The sequence below is a fragment of the Alligator mississippiensis genome, chromosome 3 (genome assembly GCF_030867095.1).
Source record: "Alligator mississippiensis isolate rAllMis1 chromosome 3, rAllMis1, whole genome shotgun sequence".
NCBI lineage: Eukaryota > Metazoa > Chordata > Crocodylia > Alligatoridae > Alligator > Alligator mississippiensis.
In genome coordinates this window covers 39,134,299-39,161,620 of record NC_081826.1, presented here as the reverse complement: position 1 = coordinate 39,161,620, position 27,322 = coordinate 39,134,299, and the positions used below count along the sequence as shown (strand labels likewise).

General features: G+C 42.5%; 1 protein-coding gene and 1 long non-coding RNA gene across 3 annotated transcripts in view; one reads left to right on the top strand and one right to left on the bottom strand.

Moving 5' to 3' along the window:
- The window catches only part of VPS13B (vacuolar protein sorting 13 homolog B), an 877,527-nt gene that overhangs the window by 702,496 nt on the left and 147,709 nt on the right, over positions 1-27,322 (top strand). For both annotated transcript variants that reach the window (XM_059723846.1, XM_006263597.4), the window contains one exon: positions 21,588-21,995. In XM_059723846.1, the coding sequence (XP_059579829.1) occupies positions 21,588-21,995 (408 nt within the window). The remainder of the gene's footprint in view (positions 1-21,587; positions 21,996-27,322) is intronic.
- On the bottom strand, positions 2,020-25,150 carry LOC109285201 (uncharacterized). Its single transcript, XR_002092861.2, has 3 exons — positions 24,981-25,150; positions 21,244-21,296; positions 2,020-3,744 (listed from the first exon to the last, which is right to left on the bottom strand). It is a non-coding gene; the product is annotated as an uncharacterized LOC109285201 (long non-coding RNA).

The window sequence follows — 27,322 nt, the reverse complement described above, 5'->3', positions numbered from 1 at the left end:
ATGGCCCAACAGTGTGCTCTTGTTGCAAAAAAAGCCAACAGCATCCTGGGTTCTGTTAACAGGAGTGTCAACTGCAGATCAAGGCAAGTGATTATTCTGCTCTGTTCAGCACTAGAAAGGTCTCACCTTCACCTGCCAGCGTCCTGTTTCGGGCTCTATGCTTCAAGAAGGATGTGTCCAGTTTAGATTCCAGCTCAGAACAGCAAAGATGATTAGTGACCTGGGAGCTGAGATTTAGGAGAAAAAGCTAAATAAAAGAACTAGATATATTTAGTCTGGAGAAGAGAAGAATGCAAGGAGAGGAGGGAGGGAAGGCACGCATGGATTTGATAAGTCTTCAAATACCCGAAGGGTGATTATGGAGAGTATAGATATGGATATTCTTTGCGACTGTAGGGGACAGAACTAGGAGCAATGGCCTCAAGCTACAGCTGGAGAACTTTAGGTTGGAGATTAAGAGGAATGTTCTAACTTTGAGTGGTCAAGCGTTCGAACAGGCTACCTAGAGGACCTGTGGAATTTCCATCCTTTGAAGTTTCAAGAGCTGGTTAGACACTTGACTGGGATGATTTAGTAAGAAATGATTCTGCCTTGAGCAAGGGGTTAAACTAGATGCTTTTGTGTGAGGTCCCTTCCAGCTCTATTTTCCTGTGACCCTATGATTGCTAAAGAAGGGCAACACAATGGCAGTAGCTGTTCTTAAGAAAAGGTGCAGCAGTTTAATTCAACAGGACACTAACATCAGCTTTTGTGGCATCCGTGTTGCTGGTTGGCCACCCCTGTACTAGTACATATACTGTACCAATCTGTCCATGGCCTGGTACAGGACTGTCTAACTGGTGGCTTTTGAGGGATTAACATGTAGCCGCTAGGCTCCCAATCTATGCATCACTCCACCCATTTTTTTCCTGTTGCTGCTTCCAGAGTCTCTGGGCTCTCTAGGTCCAACTTCTGCTGTGTACCCCCATCTTTGAAGGTAGCGAAGCAGTCTGCATGGATGAGGGGGAGCCAGGAACCCCATGCCACTATGAGATACCGGTGTGGTGCAATGGGAGTTGCCTGCTTTACTTTAAAGGGGGTATATGCTGCATGGTGGAGGGAGGCTCATGCTACACAGCTTGCAGTCCACCCATCATGTATCCTAAGGGGTGTGTGGCCTGTGCAGCATGGCTAGGAACAGACATTCAAAAAGCCTGAGCCTGAATTGATTCAATCTGTGCAGGTCATTGTGACGTGTAGGGAGTACATGTGGGTGCACATGAGCTTGGCAGTGCACCTGCTGCAAAAAGGCACCGCCAACACTGCCAGCAGTGTCTGCGAGCGGTCGCCACTCCCCACCAACAACCCTTGCCACCCAGCAACGCCCACAGCATCTGTGGGCGGTTCCTGATCGCTGCATATGATTTGCTAGCTAATATACAGAGACATCTCAGCAAGGCCATGGGGAGGGGTACGGGGGGAGCAGCCTGCAGTCTCTGCTAGAGCTGCAGCCAAGGAGCAGAGGGTAGGAGCCAGCCCTGCTGTGGAGCAGAGAACCCCAAGCATGCGGGATGCTGTGGGGGGGCTGGTATATCTTAAACCAGCAAGGGGTCTCGGACAGACATTGTATAAACCAGTTTGACCCAAATCAGTTAAGTCTGATACTACATTCAACCAGGTTTATCTCAAACCAGTTTCAGCCATTTTCAAACTGGTTTATGTGCACTGAACATCTGTTCTGTTACACGTTTAAACCAGTTTCTGATCACTCAAGCCGGTTTATGTGTAATGTCTGTCTCTAGCCCATATGGCTGGGAAGTGTTGGGGGGGGGGAGGGGAACGTGGTCCCCAGCCACTCAGAAGTTGGACAGCCATGGTCTAGTGGTGTATTATGAGCATTTCTAAAATAGTATATTGCAACTTGAAGTATTATCTAAGGACTTATGTCCATTTTTATGTATCTGTTTTCTAATTAGTAGACGTATATACAAGTGAAATAGATGGCAGTCATTTCAAACAGCCGATCTGCTTGTCAGCACATTCATCAAGTTGTGTAAATGCCAAAAGAAACCTGAATATTGCTCTTACAATGATAACTGTATATAGTTCTACAGCAGATCAAACACTTACATGTTTTTAATCAATAGATCATTTTTCCTTAGAAATATATTTTTGGAAAGGTGAGATTTGCTTTCCAGCTTAGATAACCATTCATGCCTCTGTTTTGTGATGCAAACTACAGCTGTTAACAAACAGTCTGTGCATGATTCCCAGTATTTGCTATTTTAGATAAAATGATACTTACTGTAAACAGTTTGTCAGCTAAAGTAGATAAGTAGATGTTGTTCCCTAGAAAAATTGTATTCTTTCACCACACAGGAAGCCAGATTGTCACTCTCTATTAACTTAAAGATCAAAAAACTACAGCAAGTAGCTAGACTTGAAAACCACTAATTAAATGGGAATAACAAGATACATTAATGCACTTCTTGCCACATGAGTTGATTATTTTGTACATTTTTGGCAACTAAAGAAAAATAATATTTCTTCCAGATTTTAGGTAATAGGATCCTAAGAGGAATAAGCATTCATCACTGAGCCTTTGGGAACAGACCTTAACTTTACTCCCAAAACATGAACTAAAGAACAGTTCTTTTCCTTTTTACAGTAACTAATTAGTTACAAATTTTTTAACTTCTGCTACGTTAAGATGCACAACCATCTCTTTCATATTAAATCTAGTATATTTATTTCTTCACATGTAGATACAGCCACACTGTTAGTTACTTTTGATGTCGAATCTCCTTAACCAACAACGAAAAAGATGACCACTTTGTTTAATTAGTACAATATTTTGTTATCTTTCCCTATTATGTCCTACTTTAAAGCTAGAAAAAATCAGATGTCTTTTATTGGGTCATAAGCTGTATTTCAACATATTTTTCCTGTAAGTAATGTTAGAAAAGTCTGAGTAATTTATAAAGTATAACTTGTCTTATAATTTGCCCTAAAAGTACAAATGTAAGCAAAATACAAATTTTCTGTGCCAAAATCCTCTTTCCTTAACATTTTCTTGGAAAGATGTTAGTTTAAGTATGAAATTATTAAGCTTTTTTATTTTTTTGCCATTTGGGATAATTTTCTATAGAACACTTTATCCAATCGAATTAAGAACTATCATTTAGTCCCTCTGCTGAGTGATGAAACAAAGGTCAAAATCATTTTTTGGTCTGTTTGTATCCTGCCCTTACATTGTTTGTATGATGTGATGAATACTGTGACTGCTTGTACATAAAAACAAACAAACAGCCCACTAAGGCCCTCACTTTGGAGGATTTTTTTTTTTTTTTACCTCCAAAAGCAACAACTGTATCCATTAGCAAGGTCAGTGATTTGGAGAAACCTGGAAAATAGCAGCTACCAAAAACACACTAGAATAATATCTCCAGCAGGTGATAGATTAGTTGGAACAAATTAGAACCATTGCATTTCGGCAATCCTGGTTTCTTTCAAGCTGTTTTAAAATGTCGTCATTTTAATACACAATATCTGCCCTGCGGAACAGTCCACAGCAGGTTAATTTGAATCATATGATGTGTCACTGCCCTCAGCTGACATGAGCTCCATTCCATGTGTGAAGCCATAATAAATCCATTCCCAACCGAGGCAAATTCCCTGTGAGAAGGTGAACTAATCCAGGCCTCACACTGGCATGCTAGCCCTCCATAATTGAAAGCAGGGCCACCTGTTCCCAGCACAGTTAGCCTATAGAGAGAAAATTAGCATTAGATCAGATATTTAATATATTGAAAATTCATTCATACTTCTTGCAAGTTCAGCTGTGGGCTGCTTAGCATGACATCATATATAAACCTAGGAATGTGCCCACTTGATCCCAGTTTAACAGTTTTGTTAACCATGGTGTTTGTTAACTTTGAAATGAGAATTTTTTGATTTAATGAGAACTGACACGTGAGAAGGGGAACTGGCAAGGGTGCAGACTTTTCTAATTAACTCAGGGTCATTTGCAAAGAAGGTTTTAGCTCTGGCAGTTTTTTTCATTGTTCTTCACAAACACGTTTTTGAACCACTGACACTTTAGCCATGAAATGACATTTATTTGATTAAGATGACAAACAGAAATATTCCAGATAGATGTAACAACGTGTACATATTCATTTTTTAGCACATATTATTTTTTATGGAATTCAGAGACTTATTTGGATGTGGATATATGAAGAGCATTTTTTAGCAAAGTACTGAAATGACTTGTGTATTCAAGCATCTAGGTTTAATTGAAAGTCTGTTGGCTTTAAACTCCAAAGTGCTTAAGTCAGTTTTGAATAATAGTACTCAGGTTTTTAAATCATTTATACAATTTTGAAAATTTTCCCTGCCCCTTCTCATCCTTTGGCAGCATTTGTGTACTTTTAAGATCTACTTCTGTGTTTTGCTGTCCTCTTGCCTCTGCCTCCTCCCTTTGAATTTTTTTCATTTTGCAAATTTGTGGAAAGGCCAGGAAATGAACCTAGAACCTGTGACTGTCAATGCTGTGCTTTAGCCATAAGGCACTCTGTTATTTCTGAGTACATAACACTGACCTTCTTTGGGTATATGTTCTTATCACAACATAGTGTTGTGAGATACGCGATCCAGCTCTGAACAAACTCTCTCAGGTGTGTTAGTGCAGCATTTCTCTTAATCTAATTAGCCCTGCTGAGAACAACAGTGCCTTTGCTTTTCAATTTTCCCATCTGTAAAATAAGGATACCAATACTTTTCTTATCTGTTTTTCCTCCGAGACCCATTGTAGCTGGCCATAGAACCATTTTTCAAAGGATGTATTAGGGGTGATATCTTTTGAGCCAACTGCATGGTTAGAATAAAGTCAGACAAGCTTTCAAATGTAGGGCATTCTTTATCAGGTCAAAAAGTAGCTGGCAGTTAGGAACATACATCTACAGGTTTCTTTGTTCCTTTATGCCTACAAGTTTCCTTTGGTTTTTTATTTTTACCATTTTACATCTTAACCTATGTTATGTTGAGTCTTGTAAAATGGTAGATTCAGGGATTACTTGATCATTAGAAGCCAAAGGTGTTAAACTTCACTAAAGTCATGGCTTTGTAAAGTATATGATGTGCCAGAGGTGGGGGAGGGGCAATGCTTTAATTAGAGTGGCTCTGAGAGCTGCTCTAATTAAAGTGCCAGAGTGTCTCATGTATCAGTATCCTTGCACTTAAAAATGGTGGCAGGGGCACTTAAACTAAAGCTCATTTGGCAAGCTTTAGTTCAAGTGCCCCCGCTACCATTTTAAAGCGTGGGGACCTTGATATTGGAGACGCAGGAGGCTGTTGGAGCATGATAATTGCCATGCTCTGATGTGCTGGAATTCCAACACGTTGGAACAGTGTCCACGCTTCTGCTTAGGGCTAGGGACAGACATTCAAAAAGCCTGAGCCTGAATTGATTCAATCTCTGTAGGTTAGTCTAACCTGCCTAGGCTAAATCACCTTTTAACTGGACAGACATCCCAGAAATGCAGGCACATGCCTGCAGTGGCTCAGGCTAAAAGCTGGGTGGCAGTAGAGCCCTTCTTTCCCCTCTGCAGGGCTGAGCTGAGGTGGGTGTGGCCAGGCCCCAGCAGGATTCAGGAGGAGTGCCCCCTCTCCTTGATAGCAGAACATTTATCAGCTCTGTTATCGCGTTTATCACCCCATTAGAAAACAAACAGCCTTTCTCATTAGTTCAAACTCCTCTTAACCAAAGAAGGAACAGAGGGACACTACCAGCTGAGCTGTTGATTAGCTCCAAAAAGCCCTATGTGCCACAGCACAGACCATAGCCAGCATGTGATCTGCTAGCTAATGCTGCATGTCTGTGTACAGCAGAGGGGATAGTGGATCCCTGCTTAGCAGGGAATGGTGAGGGGAGTGGGAGAGCAGGAGAAAGCCAGGCAGACCCTGCTGTGCCTGTAAGTCTCTGCCGGAGCTACAGCCAGGGAGCAGAAAGGAGGGGCCAGCCCTACTGTGGGGCAGAGAACCCTGCCCAGCCCAGAGAGCATGCTGGGATGCTGGGGGAGTGTAATAGGGGGCTTCCTCAGGGCCTATCTGACATTGGCCTGCCCACCTGTTTCTATGGGCACCTCCTTTCCTGCCATACCTTGATGATATATCATTAGGATATTAATTAGGCGGGAGTCTGCCCATTTCTTGCCCCAATGCCAGGGGGCACTATCTGCAGCTCCGTTCCTCCCATACACTGAAGCCCAAGCCTTGCAGATGGCATCCACAGTTCCTATAGCATCACCAGCCCTACACTGGGCTCCAGAATCCTTCAATCAAGACCCCAACTAGATCCCTCCAATCAGGCGGCCTACTCCACCCTCATTCTGTGCTGCCTAACTCCCTGAGTTCTTCCCTCTCTTGGGTGTGGCCCCTATGGGACCTTTGGCCACACGGGCCCTGGCCTCGCCTCCAAGGCCAGTCGGAAACCCCAGGCCCTCAGCTCTGGGCATTCCTCATGGTGGACCCCTAGCCCTTTTGACCTTTCTGGTCCTGGCCCCGGCATTGACCAGTCGAGGGTGTTTTAAGTCAGGTTTCTGAGCCTCTAGCCCCTCTCTAACCTGGGCCCGCCTTCTTGGCCCAACTACAGGGTAACCCACCCAGTTGTGGGAGCTGGGATTATTAAGGCGCCCCGACCTGCCTTTCACTAGCGTGGTAACTGGCCTGATATTTCCTAGGGACTCCTGCACCAATGGGAGCCCCACCAGGCCACCCACTCCTGGCAAGGTGCAGTTTTAGGTCATGCCCAGGACCAGGAGCCTCCAAACCATCCCCTTAAGCTCCTGCCCTTACCTCCAGGTGTAGCCTGCAGCCAGGTGATGTTTGTCCTGGCCTGCCAGCAGCAAACTGCTCTGCTTATATAGGCGGCCAGAGATCTAAAATGGCCACCGCAATCAAGCACCTGCTGGCTGCTTGGCTCAGCCCTTAAAATGGCAGACACCAACAGTGCCCTGCCACAGAGAATCTGATTTAACTTAAACCAGCAAGGGGTCTGTGACATATATTGCATAAACCATTTGAGCCAAATCAGTTAAGTCTGATACTACATTCAACATGGTTTATCTCAAACTGATGTTCAGTGCACATATACGAGTTTGAAAATGCCTAAAACTGGTTTGAGCTAAACCTGGTTGAATGTAGTATCAGACTTAACTGATTTGACTCAAACCATTTTATGCAATGTCTGTCCCAGACCCCTTCCTGGTTTAAGTTAAATCAGAGTCCTCCAGCATCCCAGTTGCTTTGCAACCCTGGACAAGGCTCTGCTCTCTGCTCCAGACCAGCCAGGCTGGCCCCTCCCCTCTGCTCCCTGGCTGGAGCTCCAGTAGAAACTGCATACACAGCAGCATCTGCCTGTCTTCCTCCTACTCCCCACTCCTTGCAGAAGCAGGGATTTCTCCCTCCACTCTGCCTTACACAGACACCTATCAGCATTAGCTAGCATAATTCTTCTGTCTCCCACATGCTGGCTATGGTCAGTGCTGTGGGAGACAGAAGAAAGACAGACAGGACAGTGCCAGCTTAGGGCTTTTTGGAGCTAATCAATGGGTTGCTGGTAATGTCCCTCCATTCCTTCCTTGGAAAAATTTATTTAAGAAGAGCTTGAAATAATGAGAGACTTTTGGGGTGGTAAATGCTGATAACAGAGCTGATAAATGCTCTGTTATCAACAAAGAGTGGGAACCCTTCCCTAATCAGAGCATCCTGCCCGGACCTGTCCACACCCCTTCAGCTCAGTACTGCGGAAGGGAAGAGAGGGCTGCTCAAGTGCTCCCTGGCTTCTAGCAGGGAGGACCCACAAAAGCAAAAAAAAAAAAAAAAAAACAGCAAGCCTGACTCTCCCCCCTCCCCCTGCCAGACCCTGCCTGCCTGCATCAGCTGTGCGGGGACCCGGTGCTTCTCTCCATGGCTGCAGTGCCCACCAGGGCCGTCTGGAGTGGGGGACGCCACTGCTATGGAGGGAAGCACCAGCCCCTCCTCCTCCCTCTCATAGCCCAGGGACCTCTCCAACTGCTGGCAGCTTACCCTCCCCTCCCCACTGCCAGAGAGGCAGGTAAGACATGGGTGTACACAATACAGGGGTTTACTTCGCCCTAAATTGAAGTGGTGTTTTTAAAAACCCACCACTTCAATTTAGGGCAAAGTAAACCCCCGTTTCGTCTACACACACCCTTAAAGCACACTAATCCAATAAGTTATGTGTCCACCTTATAGTACTTGCATGTAGATTGTATTGTTACCCTACTAATGAGAATACCTTGTAAAATGGTGTCAAAAGCCTGACTAAAGTCAAGGTATAGTACACTGTTCTCTCATCTACAAAGCCCATCATCTTATCATAAAATAAAATCAGATTGCTCAAGCATGACTTGTTTGTGATGAATCAATATTGGCTGTTCATGATCTTGTTGCTATTCTCTAGGTGCTTAGAAGTAGAATTCTTGATGATGTGATTCATAATTTTTCTGGCTATTGAGGTCCAACTGACTGGTCTGTGATTTCCTGAACCGTTCTTCTGCCCTTCTTTTTAAAATGGACACTATATTCGCCCTTTTCCAGTCATCTGGGACCTCACCCAACCTCCACAAATTCTCAAAGAGAATATTCAGTGGCTCTGCAATTACTTCAGCTAATACCTTGTTGACTGTTCTAAGATGCATCATATCCACAGTCCTGCAAACCTGAAAACATCCAGTTTCTCTAAGTAATCTCTAAACTGTTCTTCCCTACTCTAGGCTGATTATGTCTTCCCCTTAGTATGCCACCAGCTGTTCTTATCATCTAAGAGGTGACCTTGTTCATGAAGACTGAAGTAAAATAATTCAGCCTTCAACACATCCTTTACTAGATTGCCCTCCCCATTCCCTAATGAACCTACACTTTTCTTGTTCTTTCTCTTAGTTCTAACATACTTGTAGGATGCTTACAGAAAACTTTTTGTTGCCTCTTATGTCCCTTGCTAGCTGCATCTCAATTCATGACATTGTGTTCCTAATTTTCTTTCTGTATGTCCATGCTATACCCTTATCCTTAGTAACATGGCCAAATTTCCACTTTTTGTAAAAATCCTTTTTGAGTTTTAATTCATTCAAGAATGTATTGATTAGGTAGGCCGCTGTCTTGCTACACGTGCTGTCCTTGTTTTGTACCAGGATTGTATGCACTTGCACCCTCCATATAAGTCTCTCTAAGGTACAACCAGCTCTCCTAGACTCCATCTCCTCTCAGATGTGCCCCACAATGTATCCTGGCAAAAAGGAATATAGAGGCTCTCTTCACCAAAAGCTTCCCTATGCATCCATGAACCATCCTAGTTTTTCCATTCTGAAAATCTGATCAATTTGCAGTAGAATGGAGAATAAAACCTGTGTTGAAAATGTGTTTCTCTTGTCTGAAATGTCTTTGCTTCAGATAGGCATAAAAATGCTTTTTTTTTGGTTTCAGGAAATGACTCTCATTTAATATCTGTGGTAGCCCCAAGGCCTTCTCAGAAATGTCATGAGAGAACCTATAAGAATAGAACCTGCTTCTTCCCAAGTCTTTGAAAACTTTCCTAAAAAGTCTTTGAAGTATTTTCCTAAAAAAGCTTGTTCTTCACCATGAATGAGACTTCCAAGTCTCCCATGGTGCCAAAACCCAACACACAATCTAAGTATTTGACTCCTGTGGACAGAGTGGAGGAGAATGCTTCTTGTGTTGTTTCCAGCACAATACATGTTTAAAAAAATACTGCTGCCACCAGCGTATCTAAGCAAACTTTCATGATTAGGTTCTTTAGATCACAGGCACCCCTAGTAAAATGGGGCTTCCTAGAATCCAAGTTGATCATCTGAACCAAGGCTTATATAAGATCTATCTGGGCAAAGAAGTGAAGGTCCAAATGCATAAACCTGTTCATTTAGGTTTGTCCAATCTCCATCTCATCATTTACTTTTCTCCTCTCCAATCATATTTTTTCCATAGTTCTCCCTGGAAATTTTTCCATACCTTCTCCTCTTTTCTTTTTTATCCAGTCTTTTCATCCCTTTTTGAAAGAAGTTTCCCTTCATATCTAAACTTATTAATGGGTATCCCCCTGTATTATGGGTGAGTGGCCAAAATCTTTGTTCTGCCTAGATAAGCCAGTGTTGTCTTCTGTCACTGAGTTTACCATTAGCACACAGCTGTATTAGTCTGAAGTCAAGCAGAAGATAGGGCAGGGTGGAACTATCTGGTCCAGAGAAGTATAAGCTTTTATAAGCAAGAACCTACTTCATCATTAACTGTGACATCTGAGAATTGTGCAATTAGGTCTAGGTCTCTTTACTAGTTCCAAACAGATATTAGTTTGGGCAAAAGGTTTGGGCATCTTCCATTCCTCTGGGAGGGTAGGAAAAACCTGTTTTCAATTATAAGACGTGAAAAGACCAAGAAAGTAAATTCTCAGCAAAACACGTATTTTCTTCTCTGTTTCTTTTCTCTATTAAAAGATCCTGTACCTATGAGGTTATTCTGTTTTGTTATGAAGTTTCTCTTCTGATTAACCAATTGAGCATAGAATGCTTAGCACAATGCAGGTAATGTATAAATTGTGAAAAAAAATCTATTAATATTTTCAAATAAGGCACCTCCTAATATCAAACCCATTGCCTTCATTGGGAGCTTAGACACTTAAGTTCAGCTGCAAGATGTTTCCATGTCTGTTATGTGGTGTCTAGATATCTACGTTCTATTCCGTCATATGTAGGAGCCGCAACCCTGCTATTATCTACATTCCTTTTATACCTTTATTTGGGTTTGAAAAGGTCCTGTGCATTTTCAGAAATAAATAGAACAGCTGCCTCCATGTCTCCATCTAAATTCTGTTGCAATCCAATTCTACCTGGGAAGTAAAAATTCCTTATAGTGCCAAATTGTTTTGATGGCAAAACAGCAACGGTTGTGTAAAGAATGTGGCTGGGTGAGAGAAGATGGAAGAGGACCTCCAATGTTTTGCCCAGGAGCTAAGTGGTTAGGGTATTTACCCAGGGACTGGGAGACCTGACTTCTAGGTTCCACTTAGCCTTTGAATCTACACAACGCAGGGCCGTGGGGAGCAGTGGGGATCGCTCCCAGCCTGGCAGCAGCCGGCGAATCTGGGGTTTTTTGGTTTTTTGCTTTTAAAGAGCCAGGAACTCTGGGGCCAGGCAGGGCAGCCATGGGGGAGGGGGAGCTGGGAGAGTGGGCAGGGGTCGGGAGGGCTCATGGCAGAGCCCCCCACACAGTGGGAAGCATCAGGGATCACTCCCCCTCACCCCCCCCCTCCCCGCTTGGCAGCAGCCAGTGAACCCAGGGCTTTTTTTGGCTTTTTTTTTTTTAAGAGCAGGGAGCTGGGGCCAGGTAGGGCAGCCACTGACAGGACTGAGAGAGCGGGTGGGGGATGGGGCCTGCCTGATTCGGAGATTCAGCTGATTTGGCAGTGACTGAATCTCTGAATCAGATTTGGGCCAGTGATTCAAATCACCAAATCGAATCACTGTTCCCCAAATTGGCCAAATCTGAATCTCAGGCGAATATTAGCCACTTCACACAGGCCTAGTATGTGTATTATATTCAGTGGTCATTAGATAAAATGCCTAAATAAAATTGGGACTAAGGGCCAGAATAATGTAAGTGGGGTGTAATGACATAAGTCTCCTAGATCCTGTCCACAAGGCTACTAGGCAAAAGGTGGGTAGCCCTTCCTACTCTTCACTCTGTGCTTTACTTTTCACTGACGTCAGTGCTGCTGTCAGTCAGAAATACTGATCCAAGAAGATGTTTAAGTGAGGTGGTTCCCAACACAAAGGACACATAGGACTCTGCCTAGTGAGAGAATGGGAGAGCTATATGCTTCATCACAGCTGAGTGGGATTGCCTTCTGGAGGTGATGTGTTTTTCCTATGTGAGCAATTGTTAAATATTAGATACCTAGTAGGCAGAATAGACTTTGAACCTTTGTATTTCTCTTTCTAAGTGTAAAGAAACGTGAGTGTAAAGAGACATGTGAAGTATCTCTGATATAACTGTGCCATATCTATAGGCTTTGTAATGGTGACAACTACAAGTCAAATACATAACTATTCTGAGTTAAAGTGTGTTGTGTTCAACTCCTTAGTTGTTGGATGAACATGCTACAACATACATACATATGGTCAGAAGAGTAAGAGGTAATACAGATATTTTTAGTTTTAAGTTCTATTTATATTTCATATATACCAAAAGCAGATTAAAAGATAGATTTGAAAGGGACCTCATGGGTCATTTAGTCCAACCTCTTGCAGGATACACTGTTGGACTAGATTCTGTGACTCATGCCCAATCCCATGATGGCTTCACTAAACTGTGCTTGCCCTAGAGAATGGTCAGAGCAGTCCTGTAATGATGATTAATAATAATCAAAATCATTAGTTCCCTGATGGGGCTAGTGAAAATTCTAACTACCAAAGTGGGAGGGAACCTCCCTTGGTGTGATCGTTTTTAGTTTTAATTTGGGATTTCAGCCTTTCTACAGATGTCTCCTGTCAACATCAGGTTCAGAAGTTCCCCAAGATCAGATCCAGACTTATTTTTCAGGCTTGTTAGAGTATGTCTATAGTGAATAACTTTCTGAGGGTGGTCAAGCATTGGAACATAGTGCCAAAGAACTTGTGGAATCTCCATTCCTGTACATTTTTAAGAGCAGGCTGGCCAAACACTTGACTAGGATGGTTTAGTCAGGGATGAACCTGCCTTGAGCCAGGGCTTATTCTCTATTGGAAATACTTTTGAGAAAACTGATCCAAAAATATGCGTGAAATAATTATCAGCAGAAGAATTCTGACTTGGTCAAGTACAGCTACTCCACATTTAATGTCATTACGTTCTTGAAAAATGCAACTTTAAGTGAAATAATGTTAAAACAAATCCAGTTACGTCACAGTAGTTACCTACTAGCAGGTGGCGGCCAAGCAATGTTATAATGAACATTACGCAACTTTAAACCAGTATGTTCTCTAATAGATCAGCGACGTAATAAAGAAACAACGTTAACCAGGATGACATTAAGTGAGGAGTACCCGTAGTAGTATATTATCAAATTGTTACATGAGCATATAGAACCTTTCATTCCACTCACTAGGATTATTTTATCAATAATCACCCATGGATCTACTCATTTTGAATTACGTGGCTCTCCCTAACTCAGAATACAAAGACGCCATTACAGTGTACCTGTGTAGAAAGAGGGGAGATATTCACAATACTGTAAGTCTGTACCTAAAGATAGTTTTGTCATACTTTAGTAATAAAATGACAGAGGAAGAAATTGTTTCAGACAGAAATTTCAGAAAGCTGATTATAGGTTTTCTTTTATAGATGTTATGATTTTGTTACAACAGGCCATATTGAATCCATTGGTTTTTTTGTAATAGATTTCAAAATACATAATAAATGTAAGTAATATGATGACTAATGGGTCAAGTGAAGTTGGAACATTTTAAATGAGAAAATAGCTGGAAACAGTTTTCAGGAAACTATTCCAGTTGATTTTTGGTCCCCCACAAGGTGTGCATTAACATAAACTCCATAGAATCACCTCTGGGACCTGAACTCCCTCTCTGATTTCATTACTGCAATGCGATTCTTTTCCTTACACTGTTAAGTCATCTCCTGGTGTGGTGGGAGCATATAATAAGTGTAATTTATTTATATTTGTCTAATCTCCTTTTAACTCAATAGTCATTTAATCATTCTGTTTCCTAGTAGCTGTTCAGAAAGTTGTGAAGGGTGATTAGAAACTAATAATTGACAGCCGTGGATTTACTTGGTAATCTAAAGATATATGTGGTAAAGGAACAGAGAGAAAAGTGCAGCAGACAGACAAGCAGATTAATTCAGCTGCATTTCCTACTGGACAAAAAAGTGTTTTTTCTGTATCTTCTAGTGCAGTTTTACCTAAGTGTGTCTAATTTGCATATATTTTCCTTGATCACAATCTGTTGGCATAATAAGGATCCCTCAATCGTTTATTAGCAGTGAGACTCCTCAAAACACCAAGGGTGTTTCTATTCTGTTTTGAATCTATGAAATTCTGTACTGCATCTGAAGCAGATGAACAGGGATGAAGCAGAGATCTTGTAGTTCGTGGATCCAGAGGTGACTTTTTAGACACCTTTGCACCATCCTAGTTCTGGTGAATTTAGACAGTTTTGAAGAGCTATCTTGATTACTGTAGCCTGTGTGTCCCTGCCTGAGGTAGCATGCTGCCTGCAGTCTCTGCTGCGTGACCCATTGTAGTCTTGCCCATGACATGTGGCTTGCCTCCATTCCTAAGTTGGTGAAGTCATCCTCAGAAGGTGGTCTTCAGCTGTTTTACTCAGTTCTTGTACTTTGGGAATTCCCTCCTCGAGGGATCCAGAGCTTTTAGTGGCCCTTTACCCATTGTGAAGTTTTAAGGAACTGCTTGAAAACTTCACCTATCTTTACCTGTCACTGTAGTTTGCCCCCTTTATGATGTCACTGATTTCTGCTGAGAGCTATAATGTATCTATCACTTTAACTGTGTTTTTCTTTTAGCAGATGTTAATATTACTTTTGCAGTGCTAAGGACAAAATGTAAAACAGAGTAAAGGCTAAATACATGGGTTGCTCAATTTATTTATTTATTTATTTTACTTACAATGCCAAAGAATCCTGTTGCATAATCTTTTCCTAGTTGTAAAAATAATCTCTGTCATTATGAGGTTGTTAAAATATTTGCAATGAAAGCTCCAATGTTAAATTTTCTACAGTTATTCTCCTGGCTGCCACCAGTTTCTTTAAGGTCTGATTCACTGAATAATAATAACCAACTATAAAACTTTGTCAGATTAGCAAGCATGACAACACGTTTGCTGTGTGACACATGATGTGAAAAACAGTTAAGCTATCCACATAGCCTGTTTTGTGTTGCTCCTGTGTTCTAGCACTACATTTTTAGAACTACATTTCTAACACTATTTTTTTTTTTGGATTAATTCAGTACTTATGAAAGTAAGGGCACTTTTACACGTGCTCCAGGGGTGGAAGAGGGTGATGCTTTAATTAGAGTGGTTCTGAGAGCTGCTCTAATTAAAGCACTGCCGTGTCTCCTGTATCAGTGTTCTCTTGCTTAAAAATGGCAGCAGGGGCACTTGAACTAAAGCTCATTCTATGAGCTTTAGTTCAAGCACCCCCACCACCTTTTTAAGTGTGCGGACACTTATACCAGTTTCGAAATGGCTGAAACCATTTTGAGATAAACCTGGCTGAATGTAGTATTGAACTTAATTGATTTGGCTCAAACCGGTTTATGCAGTGTCTGTCCCAGACCCTTTCCTGGTTTAATTAAACCAGACTCCCCCAGCATCCCAGCATACTCTCCCTGGGCTGGGGCTCTGTTCCAGCCCAGCCAGGCTGGCCCCACCCCTCTGCTCCCCAGCCAGAGCAGGGACAGGCAGGGGCAGGGGGTCTGGCCAGAGAGGGGTTTAATTCCCCTCTGTCTATCCCACCAGCAGGGAACCGAGCCAAGTCTGCCAGGCACTCCCCGCTCATTGCTGCAGCAGTGGGGCACCATGGCCCCTGAGGCAGAGGGGGCGAGGAAGGAGGATTAGTTTCCCCTCTACCCCCACTGGCAGCTGGGTCTGCCCACCATCACTGTCTCACTCACTTCCCGCGGCAGAATAGGCCCCCATCCCTGCCCCCCCTCCAAGGGGCCCTATCTAGTCATGCCCCCACCCCACTTCCACAGTGGGAGTGGGCAAGGCCCTTGTTGGGGTCAGCAGCCCCTGTCGTAATGTTGGGGAGCATGAGCCCCATCCCAGAGAAGGTGATATGCTGCAGGACAACAGAACTGTGGGGGGCTGCACACAGCAGTACCAGTGTCCGGAGCAGGCCAAAGTCCTGCAAGCCCCCCCAGCGCCACCATGCTCCAGAGCAGCTCTGCCAGTCCTGTAGCACAGTCCCCACTAGGAAGAGGTTGGCGCTTGGGGAAGCAGGCATGGGAGCTGTTGCCCCAGTCACAGTCACTCCCACTTGCCGCTCTAGCATCCAGGTGGCGGCAGGGGCAGGGCTAGATGCTGCCTGCAGGGCCTTGCAGGGGGTGGGGAGGGCAGGAACTGAATTACTTCCCACTCTGGTGCACCGCAGCCAGCTCTGCCCAGCCCAGCCACAGCCACCACTCAGTCTGCACTCAAGGCACCATCCAGTAGAATAAGGCCCTCCTGCTGGGAGGGGCCTGGCCCCAAGCACATACTGCCGCCACTGCTCAGACCAAGCGGTGCCTGCAGCTCTTGCTGCAGCCAGGCCAGGTAGACCTGGCTGCAGTGCCCTGGGGGCAGAACAGGGGGTAACCCCACTCCCTGCCCGCCCCCCGAGGTCCTGCAGGCAGCATCTGGTCCTGCCCCTACCCTACCACTGGAGCAGCAAGGAGGGAGCAACTACGGCTGGAGCAGTAGCCCTGTGCCCGTTCCCCAAGTATGAGCCTCTTCCTGGCAGGGGCTCTGCTGTTGGGCCGGCAGACCTGCTGCAGAGCGTGGCAGCAGTGGGGGACTATGTAGAGCTCCGGCCCGCTCTGGATACTGGTGCTGCCGCATGCAGCCTGCCACAGCTCTACTGCCCTGAAGCACAGCATCCCTGCCGGGAAGGGGCTCGCACTTCCTGACATTATGACAGGGGCTGTTTCCCCTAATAAGGGCCCTGCCCCCTCCCGCTGTAGCAGTGGCGTGGGGGCATGGCCAGACAGAGCCCCTTCAGAGAGCGGGGCAGGGACAGGGGTTTTCTCCTACTTCCAGCATCCAGCAGAGGGGACAGCAGGGGACTTATTCTGCCACTAGGAGCAAGTGTGGCAACAACAGCAGTCAGACCCAGCTGCCAATAGGTGTAGAGGGGAGACTAAACCTCCACCCTGCCCCTTTCTGCCTTAGGAGCCATGGTGCCTCACTGCTGCCCGCAGGGGGGAGCGTCTGGCAGACCCAGCTCGGGTCCCTGCTGCTGGGATAGAGAGGGGGGAATTAAACCCCTCCCTGGTCAGTTCAGCCTGGACTGGCCATGCCCCTCCCAACACAGCTTCCCTGCAGCCAAGGGCATGCTTTAGCACCCCTTGGCTCCTGACCTGAGCAACTGCAGGCATGTACTTACAGTTCCTCAGTCCAGAGAGAAGGTTTGTCCTGTTGATGTTGAACCTGTTACCAACTGGTTCAACCTAGGCAGGTTAGACTAAACAGCGAAGATTGAATCAATTCAGGCTCTGGCTTTTTGAATATCAGTCCCTAGCCTAAGTGGTTAAGTACAGACATACTGAAATAGGTGCTGTGCAAGTTTCCCTACCCAGTGCTGTCAGTGCACCTCAGTCCTAGTTGGCCTAATCAGCACTTTTGTCTTTATCTTAAAAAACCCAACAGAGCATTGTTGGACAATTCCTCATCTGTTCCTTAGGGCTCTCTTATGCACTTCATGCTAGGTTTTTAGTGTGTCACTTGTGTTCAAGATAAGTATTATAGCACATTTATACTTTATGCCTATAAAATATGATACTAGCATTAAGAATTACATCAAATGTGATATTGAAAAAGAAAGTAAAAAGTAAAAAAAAAAAATATATATATATATAAAATATAAATGAGGGTACTCCTTGCCATTTACATTTAATGTTTACTTACAGAGTTGTACAAAGAACATATTTTAATTTCATCCTATAGAGCCATTATGTATATGCATAAAGCTGATCTAATAGGTTAAAAAATTCAGAACTGCCTTAATGGTTTATGAATCCAAATCCCAGTGGGAAGAGTTACTCAGGTGTTTTGGAAATTATTACACACACATTTTTACACTTTTTAAAAAAATGTGTTTATTTACTTAGAACGTCTCTTTCTGTCTTTTCTCTCATTGCTTGGGGGGCTCTTGACACATGAGGCTGTAACCTGATTTGTCATTCTCCCTCTGCATAATGAAGGGGGTGGAATGATGAATTTTGTAAAGATTGAGTGTTAAGACCAGATTTTTAGATATATTTACATACCTAAAAAATAGGTAGGTACCTTATGGGTTTTTCAGAAGCACCTGGGCTTCTAAGATCCATTGATTTCAAGGGAAGTTAGACATCTCAGTGCACTAGAAAATCCCACTAAGTGCCCACTAGCTTCTTTATGGCTAAGTGCAGACATCCAAAAAGCCCAAGGCAGAATCAGTCAGCTTATGCAGTATTCTGCAAGTGGCGTAGGTTATTTTGGGGTGAACAAAATACATATTTGCCCTTTGGGGGGGGCATGCAAGCTGCATGCATTGGCCGTGGCTAGCAGGTTGGGGGGCACTCCGGCATGCCTACAAGTGGGCTTGCCAGGCTGCCGGAGACTGCCAAGCGCAGGCCTGGCCACCCAATTGGCTGCTGGGTATGAGGGAGCACACCTCCCTCCCCCTCCTCTGTCATCATCAGCCACAAGCATCTGTCAGCTGCAAGCAGCTGGCCCGTCCTTTGCAGCTCAGTCATGCTCCCTAGGGTTGCACCCACTTGTGTAGGGCATAGGTGCTGGGTGGGATCCCACACACCCACCCAAGTACCCCCATGCCCCTCGCAAGCAAGCACAACCAAAGGAGCCCAACTGGGTACCGGGGCATGGCTCAGCAACCCTTCTTCCCTCCCCCCCTGTTATCATCAGCCACTGTGCTAACTTGGCTCTGTGAGGGCATTTATACACATACTCCAGGAGTTGGAGGGGGAGGGGGCAGGGGGAGGGGGGAAGGCAGGCACTTAAATTAGAGCGGCTCTGCCACTCCAAATAAAGTGCCCAGAGCATCACGTGTATCATCATCCCCGCACTGAAAAATCGTGGTGGGGGTGATTTAACTAAAGCTCATCAATTGAACTTTAGTTAAAGTGCCATTTTTCAACACATGACACTGGAATCTGCTGGAGCGCAGTAATTACCATGCCCCAGCAGACTCAATTAATCGAGTCTGCTCTGATGCACTGTAATTACATCACATTGGAGCAGCCTAGCTGCATACTGTATAGGCACCCTGAGAGCCCAGGGGTAGGGCTGGCTGGGTGCTCAGCTGGAGCAGCCAAGCATGGGGTGAATGGTAGCATGCCTCACTGCAAGGGGGAGCTAGCAAAGGCACCTGGGATCCTGTCAGGCAACAAACTAACATGAATTGTTAGTGGATCTGGTACAGAAGTTTGATTCTTTGATCTAACCTAAATTGATTAAGTTTGAGTACACATTGATCCAGGTCTATCTTAGACTGGGTTCTGGCATTTTTAAACCTGTCTGTGTGCACTAAACATCTGTACTGTTAAGGGTTTAAACCGGTTTCCTAGCACTTATACTAGTAAAAGTCTAATGTCTGTACCTAGCCTATTGGAGAAGCAAGGATTTTCGTGGGTGATATGTTATATTGAACCAACTTCATGATCAGGATAAAGGTAGACAAGCTTTATAATGCAAGGTTGTCTTTATCCCTGCTATGCAGTTTATCCAAAAAAAATTTTCACCCATGAAAATCTTGCCTCTTGCATAATTCCTGAGACATCACAACTACATCACTTCATCTGTTTCTTTAGGAACCTAAATATGTTTAAAAATCTGCCCCTTACAGGCATAGCATGCCCTTCCTTTTTTCTTTTGATGGGGGGCAGGGTGATATTTTTTTTATCTTCTGCCCATCTTTCTGATTTCTGTATGTGCCTCTCTAGTATTTCCCAGTCTCAGCTAGCATTTGCTATAGCTTTCAATTTAACATGGAAAGTTTAAGCACAAAAGGAAATATTTTCAGAAAGTTATTCTTTCAAATGGTGAGTTAGAGGTTCTTCAGCTTTAATTTTAAGCTAACTCCTGCCAGTGAAGTACTAATACTGTTTTTCTTAGAAAATGTTATTTGTATCAAATTCTGAACGTTCTCCCTATAGACATCATGGAAGTCTGACCCGGCCAGTAGCAAGTATATATCTTGTCATTGTGGAATAACTTTGAGGATGCATGTCTAAGGCCCACATTCAAGGATGCCCTTCAACATATGCTTCAGATTCACTGCCATCTCTATTAATGTTAAGCATTCCTGATCAGAGTGTAAGGCCCTCAACCTTCCCCTTGACTTGCAATAGAAAGTTCTATTGAGCCTAAAGAGCAGAGGAGTCAGGTTCATCTGGCTGCACCACAAATCTCACATGGTTTTGAGTAAAAAGCACAAGTAGTTACTTCAAAATTATTTGAGACTTGGCCCAGTTTTGATGGAAAGGTTCATCAACCTGTATGAACTTTCCAACAAACCTTGTCTCCAGTGTGAATTTATTGTAAATATGGATTCAAGTGGTGCTGCTTTTACTGTTAGCATTTTGCACAGCTTAGATGCATAAATGAAAGTGATCAGATTTTGTTCTGCAGCTGCAAACATCAGCAAAGTGAAAAAGGTTTTCCCCTCCCAAGGAAGAGGCTTTTGCTTTAGTACTGAGTGAAAGCTGAATTTTAAAGCAAAAATTAAAACCAATTAAATCTAGACATCTCTGCAGAGTGCCATCACCTACTAGCTGTGAGAATCATTTAGTAACACAGAAATAATTTTTAACTAAATTCGACATGGCAGCTGTGCAGTAATCTTCTTGGTATTTTGCTAGAATGCAGCATCACAACTACCAGAAATTTCATTGTGACCAGTGCATTCCATAGTATTTGAGTGTCCTCATAATGATGGACTGTGAGATTTTCAGCCAACCAGAGGGCACTGGGATGGCACAGTTGCTGAGGTACACAGTTGACAGCCCATAGGTCACAAGTTTGAGGCTATAGCACAATGTGGCCCTGGCAGACTCCAACAAATCTGCAAATTCTGCTAAATACCTTGTCACACAAGGACACAAAAAAGGAAGGAAAGGAAAGCCAACCAGAAACTATTAAGAGGATTTTACAGAAAGGAAAACTATATTTTAAAAGGTTATATGTGTGCTGTCTTCTGCCTCCAGTCCTTTAGCAAAGAAATCTAAGTTTGTTTTGTATTTCATATTTAAGCATAAAAATATATTAAGAATTATTACATGATCACTGAGAGAAAAACAAAAATGTATACATTATCTGTTTATTTAAATGTGGTGAAAATGTCCATGGTCGGCTTGAGGGTTTTCAGAGTTTATATACATTATATTTGCTTGATTAAAACTCAAGGGAAGGAGGAGTATATTTCATTGTGATGGACAAGGATTTATATACTTACCCTCCCACATGCTAAGATTAGTTCTCTTTGTTTTCAGAAGTCTATGGTGCTGCCTGAAAAAATACAGGGAAATAAGTGTAGGTTTGTTAGGTTTCCTTCCTTCAAATCGTAAACAGTGATCACTATTCTTTAACAATTTTAGTGATTTGTCAGAGGCAGTTTATTTAGGGAAAAGCTGCTTTCTTGTGTTTTACTATTGATACAGTGGCATAAATTAATCCTAGAAGAAATATTGCTTTAAGTATTTGCTAGATTTAAAATTAAAAGGCATTTTTTGTATTAAAATAATCGCAGTATGGCAACTTTTGTTAAATGTTTTTACCTTTCTTAATTCTTTTCCACAGCGGACATCAATGTGGATGTATCAAAGCCATTGAAAGCAAACTTAAGTTTTGTCAAATTTGATCAAATAAATACTTTTCTAGAAAAAATCATGAATCCAAATGATAATGAGACCAGCAAAGAGGCTTCTGCATCAACCGACGCTATCCCAAGAAAAGATGAAACATCAGCATGCAGCTTTTCCTGTATAAAGGATCCTCTCCCTGTAGTACATGCTGATGAAGGACAAAAGTTTTCTGTCCAAGAAAAGTTACGGTGGGCTGTTTCCTGCTTTCAGAAAATTTCCATTCATACTGTTCAACTGGTTGTTTCTCTGGAGACCGTTCCACACCCTAATCAACCTTGCCTGTCAGCATCTTTATCAAACCTCAGTGGAAGCCTGTGTATCAAAGCTGGGCATAAAACTCCAGGTAAGATATTTTTAAAATATATATTGCTACTTAATTCTGTAAGTGACATTATATTACTCATTTTGTCCAAGTACACCTGTTCAAAAAGCCTGAGGCAGAAGCAATCTAAGTTACAGGCACCCTAGGTTAATTTGGAAATCAACAGAAGACACATTCACTCTTTGGTGGCAGGGCATGCAGGCTGCCTGCACTGACCAAGGCCACCAGGTTGGAGTCATTCCTGCACACTTCCCAGCGAGCTCCCCACTGCCAATGCAGCTGAGTTGCTGGGCCATCCCAATTGGCTGCTGAGTCACTGGGCCACCCCAATTGGATGCCAAGTCTATGCAGCAGAAGCCTCCATCCCATCTTGTCCCCCACCCCCATCTGGCTCTAGCTCAGAGCTAGCAGGAGCTGGAGGAGCAGAGAGATTCAGTGCTGGCTTGCGGCTAGGAGAGCCTGTTCTGGGTCTGTGCAAGAGAAGCCTCCATTCGCCTCCACCACCACCCTTGTGGTTCTCATCTGGCCAGAGGCAGGATGCGGGGCTGGGAAGAGATTCTGTGCTGGCATGGGGCTGGCTAGCCACTTGGCTGGAGCAGTGCACTTCCCTTAGGGGAGAAGGGGTTAGTGGAGAGCTGCAAAGCAGCCTGGGATGCAAGTGGACAGTGACCTAACTTTAGCCAGTAGGGGATCTCGTACAGAAGTTCGAAAGACCAGTCTAACCTAACTCAATAAAATCTGATACAACATCAATCCAGGTCTACCTTAGACTGCGTTCTGCCATTTTTAAACCAGTCTATGTATGCTGAATTTCTGTTTGGTTACAGGTATAGACTGGTTTCCAGTCACCTATACCGGTTTATGTGTAATGTCTGTACCTGGGCCTCTGAAATGGGTATAGTGAGGTACAGAGTTTTAAGTTGCTCTTGGTTACACAGCAGATCTGTAGCACAATCCAGTGTGCTTAATCCATGATTGTATATCTGATCTTAACAATGTGCATGGGGTGGGGAATAGGGTTCAGTAAACTAATTACACTCCTCTGATCCAGGCCTACATGGGGACATCCTTAATTTATAATGCTGACATAAGGCTCCCTGCACCAATAGAGATTTGAGTATAACCAGTTCTGCCCTTCTTTCTCCCCAGTTTGTACTGCCCTCAGCCAGCCCACACACACACTTCCTCCAAGAATCAATGTTTCTTCCCCTACATAGCAAGAACCCTCTACTAGCAGTTCCAGCCTTTTCATAGCTTACACAACACAAAGTGTCTTTAGGAGGACTGGAATTCTGGTTCTCAGTCTATTATAAGTTTTACAACTATAATTTTTACACAGTAATTCATCAGTATTAGAAAAGCTAAGCTTGCTCTATCCTATTCTGTTTGGCACATTACACAATAAGTAGAATTGAGTACTAGATTCTTGTCCATTCTTTCTGGCTTTGCCTTGGGCTCACTGTGTGACCTGGAACTAAATAATTAATCTGACTCAGTTTCCTTCTTAGTAAACTGGCAAAAATAGTTTTGGTACTTCCTGTACCTGTCAGGGATTTATATGGTTTAACAGTATTTGAAAAGTACTTTGAGAACCGTGGATGTATTGCTATATGAATGCAAAACACTATCATTATTTATTAGTAGAGTTTATTATCAATTACCATAATCTTTGGATAAAGACTTCCTACAGGGACAAGACATTCTGATAACACACTCTGCATACATAAGAGAAAAACTTGAAAACTCTGCTATTTATAAGCCTTAATGACTTTAAAAATGTGTAGTTGTTCTTTGTGGGAGTTCTACTGTAGATATATAAACATCTAAATTTGTATGCACTGCTTCTTCTCAGCAGGAGAAAAAGTCACAGGCCAAAAATGAAACTTTCAACTGTGACGGCATTTTCTGTACTGTAAAATGTGAGATAAAAAATGAGGAATTTCACACTTTAAGTAAAATTGGGAAAACACCAAACATAAGTTTTGATTTGAGAAATAAATAAAATAGATTTGAGAAATTGTTGAATTACATTATAAGCTGTTTAGTTAGTCTCTTACTAAAATGAATTAGATGATACATATAGATCAGTGGTTCTCAACCTTTTTAGACTTAAGACACCCCTTGTTAGATTCAAGGCACCCATGAAAACTGCCAGCTCTTACTTTTCACTCATATTTTGACTATGGAAAAATAATAGAGGCATTTTCCTGTTGCAAAGAGCTCAGAAAGACCACAGCAGGTCAAGAATCTATAGTGTTAAAAGCATTCTATTTGAAATCTTTGGGTTTACCTTGTAAATCATGTTTGCACACTTAATAGTGCTAACATTGTGTGGCAGTCCATGGCACCCTTGAAAGGATCTTAAGGCACCCTAGGATGTCAAAACACCCTGGTTGAGAATCACAGGTTTACAGATTCTGGAAGTGAGCCAGATCCATGCAGTTGACAGAGTAGCATAAGAGATAAAGAAAATAGTTTGAAGTTGCGAAGTATGAGTTCTGGGCCAAGCTAGGTGATTTATTTCTTTTTCATCAGAAAAGTTCTGCTCAGGCCAACAAGCTTCAGTGCCTTTTTATTGTTTTAAAAGTTAAAAATGAAAAATTTAAGGTTCATAGAACATGAAAGGCTATGAAAGTGCTGGAGGCTGAAATTCTTGATTTATCCGTAAATAAAGTGAGGTACAAAAAGGAACAGTGAATGCGTTCCCACGCTTTTCCAATCGTATCTCAATCCTAGCGTGGAAAGAGCTGCAATCCAGTAGAGTAAAGGGCATTTTTAATATCCTTTACATAGTTTTAGCTTTCTCTGTGTGTTCTGATCTTCTTTTTTTCCATCCCTTCCTGTCACTTTTACATTAAACCCTCCTATGGTACATTACAGTATCCACAGCAAGCTTCTAGATATCAAAGCCAAGGCCTCTCAGTCACTGCACTATATAGCAATTTGGCAAACAGCAGTGTATATCATTTACCCTAGAGCTTGCATCCTCCTTAAAGATGAACTTACCTTAACTTGTACATTAAGCCTCAGACGCATTCTGCTGCGTAGTTATGCTTCTTAATCCTCCTGGGCAGCACCAAAAGACAGATTTGTTTTTTAAATGCTGCAAATAATACACAAGTCTTCAACGTGTTTTTAGTCTTGCCAGCAGTATTAAATAATGTGATAGTGGTGCTGAAATCTAATAAAAAATCCAAGTTAGTTATTTAACATGAAAAACGTCCCTAACCAAACAGTACATAGAGATCAACAGATTCTTTCATGATCCTCCAATTACAGCCCATGTATCTTTCTATTTTTGTAATAGGAAAAATGAATGCACATACACACAAGTTTACAAATTTCAATATGGCAAAATGAAAAATTGTTTTAAGTTTCAGTAACTCAAAAACACAAAAAGCTGTATTTGATACTGACATTTAATAAATGTAAAGGTATTTTTTCAGTTAATTTGAAAGAAAAATGCTGGTAGCATTCCTAGTGGAAAATGTAACTGTAGGAAAGAAGCTTGAAATACTATGAAGGAACTTACCTGTTATTTTTTTCTTAAGGGTAATTAAAAGAAACAAAAATACTGCATTACTGGCAAGGTTTGCTTTATTAAATGTAAAAGTATCATGTAAGTTAACTGAATTAAGATGCAGTAGCTGTGTCACAAGCCGATTTTGGAGAGCAAGGAGTAATTAACATATGTCAGTTCTTCATTATTTTTCTTCTTTAAAAGTTTTATAGATATACCTTTTGAGCTGAACAGGGTTAATGTCAGTTTTTTATAGTATGAAACTAATACGCAAATACTTTACTGTGTCTTTGATTTTACAGTCATATAACTATTGTGACCATCTGTAGCAGCTGCATTTTACGAATTATTTGCTGAACCAAACTGAGCACAATGACAAAAGTAGTCATCTCAGATGTACTGTTAAAACAGAGGAAGAAAAGGAGCATTACTTGCCTTTTGTACAGTATAGCCATCTGCTGTACAGATGTTTTTATATAGAATGACTTCAGATTCAATAATTGTAGAAAATTTTCATTAAAACCTCAACAATTTGCACTTGTTTACTTGAATCTGCATAACTCCCGAGTGAGACAACACAACACACTTGGGGTTTCTTTGGTTCTCACTAGCTTTCTCTTTGATCTTTTTTGATGTGCTGACTTTAATAAACATAGTTAAAAACACTGTTCAAAAAACATCATGGAAAAAACTACAAAGGAGCAATTACAGCAGTAGAAACTACTCTAATCCCTTACTTACGCAAGCTATTTTTAGTGAAATATGTTTTTTTACACATTTTATGTGACAGTATTTTATAAACAGTGTAAACGGCCTTTTTTCCAGATGAGTTTTAATATAGGAGATGAAGTTGGTTTATAATGCTATGTGCTAAGAATTATTTAGAAATACACACATGGGAATGTGTTGTCGGCATTTTTCCTTCCTCATGGGTAGAAAACAAATCTTATGACCTTTTGTAATGACTTTAGGTTTTTACTTTAGATGAACAAAGCATTTTGCCATCTATAATTTTTGAAAAAGTACTATTATTCCCCCAAGACCTTTAGAGTTAGTACGGTTTAACCATGCAAGCTAAAAACCTTCTTTTTACTTTTACTTTTTTCCCACTCCTAAGGAAGAAAGTTCATGACTTTTGAAAAATACAGTGGCTAATCAGTTGAATTATTTTTTTCACGTTTTGACAGAAGAAAATGGAAGCAGTGATATCATACATTGCAAGTACAGCTACTTTAGACCTAATTAAGAAAACCTCCATTCTGCTTAGCTTGTTGCAATGTTACACAGCCCCAAAACCTAGTGTTTCAAGGGATTTTTTTTTTTTAATGCTGCAGGTTTTAATACAACTGTGACTTGTTTCATAGTTGGTAGGGTCAGAAGGGATCTGAGCAGGTCATCAAGTCTGACCCCCTGCCATGGGCAGGAAAGAGTACTGGGGTCAAACGACCTCAGCAAGGTTTTCATCTAGCCTCCTCTTAAAGACCCCTAGGGCAGGAGCCAGCACCACTTCACTTAGAAGTTGGTTCCAGATCCTAGCCACCCTGACAGTGAGGTAATGCCTCCTGATGTCTAGCCTGAATTTACCCTCTGCCAGCTTGTGACTGTTATTTCTAGTCACTCCTGGTAGCGCTCGGGGGACAGGGACTCCCCCAATGCCCGCTGGTCTCCCCTGACTAGTTTGTAAACGGCCACTAGATCCCCCCTCAGCCTTCTCTTTTTGTAACAACATGATTCCTGTTTCTGTTAAAATATTTATATTATCCTGTGCATTCATGGCTAAGTCCTGAGTATTCTAGTTTTAGTAATATAATATCATTATAGAATATGG